This window comes from Psammomys obesus, unplaced genomic scaffold, assembly GCF_907164565.1.
Source record: "Psammomys obesus unplaced genomic scaffold, mPsaObe1.curated_primary_1811, whole genome shotgun sequence".
Lineage (NCBI taxonomy): Eukaryota > Metazoa > Chordata > Mammalia > Rodentia > Muridae > Psammomys > Psammomys obesus.
In genome coordinates this window covers 3283092-3289932 of record NW_026595981.1, presented here as the reverse complement: position 1 = coordinate 3289932, position 6841 = coordinate 3283092, and the positions used below count along the sequence as shown (strand labels likewise).

The 6841-nt window shown below is 52.8% G+C and overlaps 1 protein-coding gene across 1 annotated transcript; it reads right to left on the bottom strand.

The window, feature by feature from the left end:
- Positions 1-2090: 2090 nt before the first annotated feature.
- Abhd15 (abhydrolase domain containing 15) lies at positions 2091-6841 on the bottom strand. The gene is made up of 2 exons (XM_055620499.1): positions 5901-6841; positions 2091-3707 (listed from the first exon to the last, which is right to left on the bottom strand). Exons 1-2 carry the CDS (start codon positions 6752-6754, stop codon positions 3182-3184), a joined length of 1380 nt encoding a protein of 459 aa, XP_055476474.1. The 5' UTR covers positions 6755-6841; the 3' UTR covers positions 2091-3181.

The window sequence follows — 6841 nt, the reverse complement described above, 5'->3', positions numbered from 1 at the left end:
GATTATAGGCAAAAGCTACGGCTCAGTATCTATTCCTGAGATAATGACTGCTGAAGTCATTGGTTCCCCACACCCATCTTCTTTTACCCTTAGAAGGTGCTTGTGAATAACAAAGAGACCGAAACAGGGGGTCCATGAGGGTCAGGATGGGGACCCACATGGACACTCACTGCTATTTCTTGGGAGTTGTCATTGCATCCTCAAACTCTGAGCTTGTTTTTGGTGGTGTTTGTTTGTTTGGTTGGTTTTTGTTGTTAAAGAACCACGATTTCTCAGGATAGTGTGCCTGGGTCTCTTCCAGCTGTTTCATAAGATTAGCTGTTTACCCAAAGTAAATCTGGACAAAGGGCAGAGTCCCTAGAACCTTCCTGCTCCAACACAAACCACACTTTCTGGCAAAGATGACCCTTTGCCCTAGTTTCTTTGTGTATGTGTTGTTTACTTGTTTGTTTTGAGGCAGGGTCTCAGGTAGCCCATGCTGACCTCAAGCTCATTATGTAGCCAAGGACGACCTTGAACTTCTAAAACTGCTGCTTCCACCTCTGGGACTACAAATGTGTACCCTCACACCAGTTCATGCAATGCTGAGGATTGAGGCCCGGGCCTGTGAATGTTGGGCAAGCACTCTACCAACTGAGCTACATTTCCAGCCTTCAGCCCTACTGTCTGAGCAGTAATGGACAGAGTTTTCTTTTTGTAAATCTCTTGGGCGGGATATGGTGGTGCACGCCTTCAATCCCAGTATTCAAAAGGCAGAAGCAGGTGGATCTCTGTGAGTCTGATGTCAGCCTTATCTACATCGTGAGTGGCAGGCTAGCCAATGCTACATTGTGAGATGGTGCCATTTAAAAAAAAAAAAAAAAAAAAGGCGCTCCCTGAGAGCCTCTGCATGAGGAGCATGAAGGGAAATGTTTTAGGGTTAAATCATCAGTTCTTTCAGCATGGGGCCCAAAGAACCTGAACAAGCCTCTGAGGGCTCCAAGACCTATGTCAGGGTGGACGGTGCTGCTCTGGAGCTCTGTGGTAATGTGCTGCCTGGTGTGTGCAAGGCTTGGCTCTCTGGGTTTAACCACCAGCTCTACAAAAAAAGAAGAAAAAGTTACTGTAGTCTCTACCTTCCCCTCCCTAGCAAGCTTGCTTTTCAAAAAACCAAACCAAAACAAAACAAAACATACACAAAACAACAAGCAGAAATAACCCCCCAAACCACCAGCCACTCCTTCTTACAAGTGTTCTCTGGAAAAATGGTGTCCGTTAGTAACTGGTCTAGAAAAATTGCCCAGGTTTTTGCCATTAGGGACATTTTAAGCCTTAGGGTAGAACTCCCACCAGGCTATTTCCCATCTTACCATTATTTCTGAGTGATCCGATGGTATATGGGCCAGCAGGACCCTAATTAACTGAAATCCTACTGTCCCAGACGTGGGGGAGGGGTGACCATATGCCAGTAGTCCTCCCCAAGCAAGCCTTCCGCCATGGCTGTGGTTCACCAGCGACAGAAGAACTTCCTCTTTAGAGTTCAGTTCCTTTTCATTTCTCTTGCTTGCTCAGAAATGATGAAAGAATGCCACAGAAAGGATGTGAGAGAGGGGCCAGAGTGGAGAAGAGGGAAAAAATTTCTCTCACAATAGGATATGTGCCTTCGATAATTGAATGCTGTCTGTATTATATCTTGGAGTTAGTTCAGAGTTTCTTTCTTAATCTCCAAGAACAAGACTAGACGGCTGGGTGGGGCAGTGCATGCCTTTTGTTCCAGCACTCTAGTATATCTCTGAAGTTGAGACCAGGCAGAAAACAGCAAAAACAAAACCAACCAACCAAACAAACAAACGATTATCCAAACACAGCCCCTGGGTACTTTGTGTACCATCTTGGAATGTGGCCTTTGGCTATAAAATAATTTTCTTAGAAATTGCTTAGCTGTTTTAAGTCTAAAACTAGTGCCTCCTTTTCCACTGATAAACTAAAAAATAACTTCTGGGCTGTATGTGTAGCTCAGTAGTAGAGTGTTTGCTTTCAAGTGAGGCCCAAGCACCACAAATAAAATTTCAGGGCAAATTTTGAATCTTCACAACACATGGATCCAGAAGTCCAGCTGTCAAAATAATTTTTAAAGGCTTTAACACAATCCAGGATAAGCTCGTCAACCTGTGCACTGTGCGTTATTTTACTCTGGTCTTCAGCACTATTGCTCATCAAACCAAATGCCCACTTAGTGGCTGAGTGAAGGGATTCAGAAGGCAGCTTTTCTGCCCTTTGAATAATTGAACAGGCAAAGCTGGTAACATGAGACATGCATAAATAGTTGGATCACATTCACCAAGCTCTTGGGGGTTTGTCTCCTTTGATCCCAGATCTCTTGCCTGGCTCTGGAAAGGGAGAAGCCAGTACCAGTACCAGTACCGAAAGGAAACTGCTCAGAACTCCGGTTTATGAGGGTTATTCCGACTCTGAGAAAGCATACATCTCAGGAGGGGCACATCTGGAGCAGTCTCCTGGATCTGAACTGAAGGTGTGTGTGCATCTGGCCTAACCTGGCTGCCCTTAGACCCAGGACAACACCTCGTATTCCTAAAATACTCTTTGGAGGTGGCTCCGGCCAGCCCTGGAGCTCCCAGCCATCATGAGAGGCAGGGACAGACACTCACATTCTACCCTCCGCAGCTCTTTCCACGCTGGCCCAGTTCAGCATCTCCTGCCTCTGCTGCCTTCTGGGAGCTGAGCAGAGCATCTGTGGCAGCCTGCATCCCCAGCTGCAGCTGTGCAAGTCAGAGCAGAGCCACGACCGCAGAGCACATGAGGGAAGTGGGACTTAGACACAAACATCCTGTCCTTTCTGTACCAAGTGGCTCCGCTCGAGACGCAGAGTCACCAAGCTGATTATTTATGTGGGACAGAACCACCCATCGACTCTCATAAGGTCATCTCTGGAGTCATAGCTAAGAGAGCTAGCTAGCATTTTCTCTCCAGCCCATCGACTCAGCCACCGGGCTGTTACTTGACTGTGACTGACACCAGGAGACAGTGACCAGGGGCTGAGCAGGGTGAACAAGAATGTTTCTCAGAGACAGGGAATTTCTTCTCAAGGTAGTGCGCTCAGGGTGAAAGTTTGCTTCCTCCAGTTTAAGAGCCGCGGTTGGAGTCTTTCCCACAGGTCCAGGGGCTTCCCCAGTTGCAAGCCTCACCTGGTGTAAGACCGCTTCCAGCTGAAGATCTCCTCCAGACTGGAAGAGGGGGAGGCGTCTCGCTTCTGCAGGCCTCCCCAGCGCCGCCGGCCCCCTAAAAATGAAGTCCTGCGCCTGCTCAGCCCTTTCATCCTCTCTTCAATTCGGAAGAATTCAGTCAGGGCCCTAAAGGACTCCAGGATGACCTCGTGGCTCCAGGCCGGCAAGGGCTCAGGGCGCAGGAAGCCGCAGTGGCCCCCGTGGCTACTGAGCAGCAGGAAGAAGTAAGGGTTGCTGTGGAAAAGCTCGGCGGGCAGAGTGCGGTCTGGGGGTCCGCACACCGGGTCGTCGGCACTGTAGATGCACAGCACAGGCACGGCGGCCTCGTCCACATCGCGCAGTGGGTCGTTGGCGTCCCAGTACGCGTCCCAGCTGATGGGACAACTCTTGGTGTGGCAGAACAGGGTCTCCTCAAACTCCCGCAGGGAACTGCTCCTGAAGAGCTTGCTGGTGTCCACGGTGTCCTCCAGGGCCGAGGCGTACCTGACCACAGAGGAGTGGGAGAGCGGGAGAGCGAAGGTCAGAGCATAAGATGACAGGCAGAGTTACTGCTGAGGCCACTCCCAGGCCAGAGTCTGGCCACACACGCTTCGGGCTTTTGAACTAAGGAAGAGAGCAGAGCTAGTAGTGCCACTCTTTAATCCCATTTCTCAGGGGGCAGTGGCCCTGGGGATCTCCCTGGGGAGTTCCAGGCAGTGAGTTTCTCTCCCTCTCTCCTTCCCTCTGTCCGTCCCTTTCCCTTCCTCCCCACCCCCCATCTCTCTCACACACAAGCAAACAACACAACCCCTTTTAAAGACGTATTTATTTTATGTGTATGAATGCTTTGCCTGCGTGTGTGTGTATGTGTGTGTGTGTGTGTGTGCCCATGCAAATCAGAAGCTCCCCTGAAACTAGAGTTCCAGAAGGCTGTGAGCCACCATGTGGACACTGAATCAGGGTCCTCTGCAAGAGCCATCTTTCTGGTCCTCCAAGCCCCTTTCATACTGTGGCCATCACTTAAAATCAGATTTCTAATAAAGCTGTGTGTCTGGCTTCTCCATTGGAGTGGTCAATCCTGTCATACTTGCCACCAGCCTTGTCATTTGTTCCTGGGATAACATTTGACTTCACAGCTGGTAACTATAGGGGCAGCTCTCTCTGTAACCGCAGCTTTTGACTCTTTCCAAGGAACCCAGGACCTATCTTCTCTAAGGCACATCCTGAGAGAACCTCTCCCACAATTAATCACTGTTTTTTGTTTGTTTGTTTGTTGTTTTCCAAGACGGGGTGTAGCTGCGGCTGTTCTGGAACTCTGCAGACCAGGCCATCCTCGAGCTAATCGCTGTTTTATCCCACTTGTTGCCTTTGTTTTCCCCTGGCGTGCTCCTTGCAAGTACTTGGTGACAGATAAAACTGGGGCCTGCAAACCGCCCTCGAAGAGGGGCTGTGCTGCGCCAGCTCCCTGGAGGGGGCCTGGAAGGGCACAAGGAGGCCAGGGTGGGCAGCTCCTCCCTTCAGGCGGATTAAGCTAGCCTCAGCCAGTTGAATTTAGATCTGTGCCTGAGTTTCCAAACCCAGAATTCCATGGGAAGAGTGGTTTCTCAAGGCACGGGTTCCCTCTCCATTTCCCTTACCCAACTTCTGGCTTGTGCCCATGGTAAGCACTGATGGTGGTCATTTTGGAGTGGAAACTATGGCAATTAAGTTAGATGAGAGCACCCTGTCCCTGTATTAAACCTCTGAGTTGCCATGGCAGCACCTTTCCCTTGTTCATTCAGCCGCAGGGTTTGACCTTTTCAAAATAAGAGGTAAAATGGCAAAAAAAAAAAAAAAAAAAAAAAAAAAAAAGCCACCGCTGCAGGGCCCAGGCTCTTGTGTGTCATTTAATGACCACACCCACACGCAGAGGTGTTATCATTAACTCCACTCGGCTGAAGTGGGTCCTACAGGCGTGAGGACCTGAAGGTACATTTCCTGTACATTCAGGACTGAACCGGGCCAGGCCTGACACCACAGCCTGGGCTTTCCTGTTTGTTGCCAGAATGCCTCTGACCTCATTCTGCCGTCTCTTAGGAAGGTCTATGGAACAGTCTTGCCTGGTGTTAAAATCGTTCTCCTTTTGGAGATTTAAGAGTTTGGTGTTTTTCAGTAGCTGTGTGCAGTGCCTGTCACCTCTGCACTTAGGGGGCGGAGGCCTGGGGCAGCCCGAGTTACGTGAGACCTTGTCTCAGAAAGAACAAACAAACGACTAAGTGTTGCGTACTCACCTAGAAACATGCAAAACATCTGTCAGTTTAAAGAATTTTTAATAAATCAAATGCTGCCACATTGCTCATTCCTGCTGCCTCCTGGCTCAGAGGCTGAAAGCAAACAATCTGGGCAGATAATCGGCTGCAATTGCTTCCAGAGCTCTGTTTGCTGACCTATCTGGCTATGGACTAAGTGGTAAACGTCAGGCGCAGGCCTCTGCTGACCACCGGTTGCTAGGACACCTGAGAGGAGATGAACTAACTGATGGGCCCTGGCAGAATACTGACTCAGGCCATGAGGCGCTCTCTGGCTTTGAAACCCACTTTCCTAGTTCTATCTCTATTATAGGGTTTGCACAGCTTTGGAAATCGTAGAAGTTTGCCCTAGCCGACCCACAACGGTCCATTTCCACTCCACGCAGAGCTGTAGACTCCCGTTACCCACCTGCTGAGAGCCATTTTCTGGTGTAGCAGGAACCCACGCTCATATGGCCAAGGCAAGCCAGCCTCGAACCACTCGCGACAGCGTAGCACGGGGGAGATGCAGGCGGCACCGGTCACATAGCTGGAGGAGCCGCACTCCCCTAAGTAGGACAGGAGCAGCGCGGACCCCGAGCCCTCGCTCACCGCGAACAGGGAGGCCGCTGGGTGTCGGAAGCGAATGTAAGTCACGGCCTCCTTGAGGTCGGTTGGGTCCCCAAAAGACTGGAGCCGGGGATTGACCAGCGGGCAGCCGTGGTGGCCGCGGCGATGGAATATGACCGGGTAGTAGCCCCGCTCCAGGGCGAGCAGGCACAGCCCCTGCACGTTGCGCGTGAGGCGTCCCCACGCGTTGGGGATGACCAGCAGCACGGGCGGAAGGCTCCCCGTGCCGGTGACCCGGCGGCCCCTGGCGCAGGGTCCTACGACCCAGTCCAGGGCCACCAGCCCGTCGTCTGCCAGCTGCAGGTACTCACGGGCTAGCTCGGGCCCGGGCCCGACGGGCAGGAGGAAGTGGCGGAAGGTCTGCAGGTGGGGCCCCGACAGCCAGGAGCGCGGGCCGGGTTCGAGCGCCGCCGAGCGCCGCAGGACGCGCAGCAGGCACTGGGCCAGCGCCGACGGCTTGCAGATGAGGCTGCAGCCGCCGGGGAGCGGTTCGCGCCGGTCGCTGAACCGGTCCGCGGGGCCTCGGCTCCCCGCCTCCTGCTCCCCGTGCTCCCCACCCGGGGCTCGCGCTCCGACGGCGCGCTTCCAGGGGCGCAGCAGGAGCAGGCCGAGCGCTGCCAGCAGCAGCGCGAGGGCGGCCGCCCACGGAGGCATGGCCCGGCGGGACGGCCCCAGGCGGGCGGCCGGGGCTGCGGGGAGCGGAGCCGTCCCCTCGCCGGGCTCCCCGCTCTGCGCGCGGCC

Excerpts from the sequence above, each read along its gene's own strand:
- Abhd15 (XM_055620499.1), bottom strand. The coding sequence starts at position 6,754 with ATGCCTCCGTGGGCGGCCGCCCTCGCGCTGCTGCTGGCAGCGCTCGGC. Across the intron at positions 3,708-5,900 it reads CAGAAAATGGCTCTCAGCAG|GTACGCCTCGGCCCTGGAGG; the intron begins GTGGGTAACGGG and ends CTCTGTGGTCAG.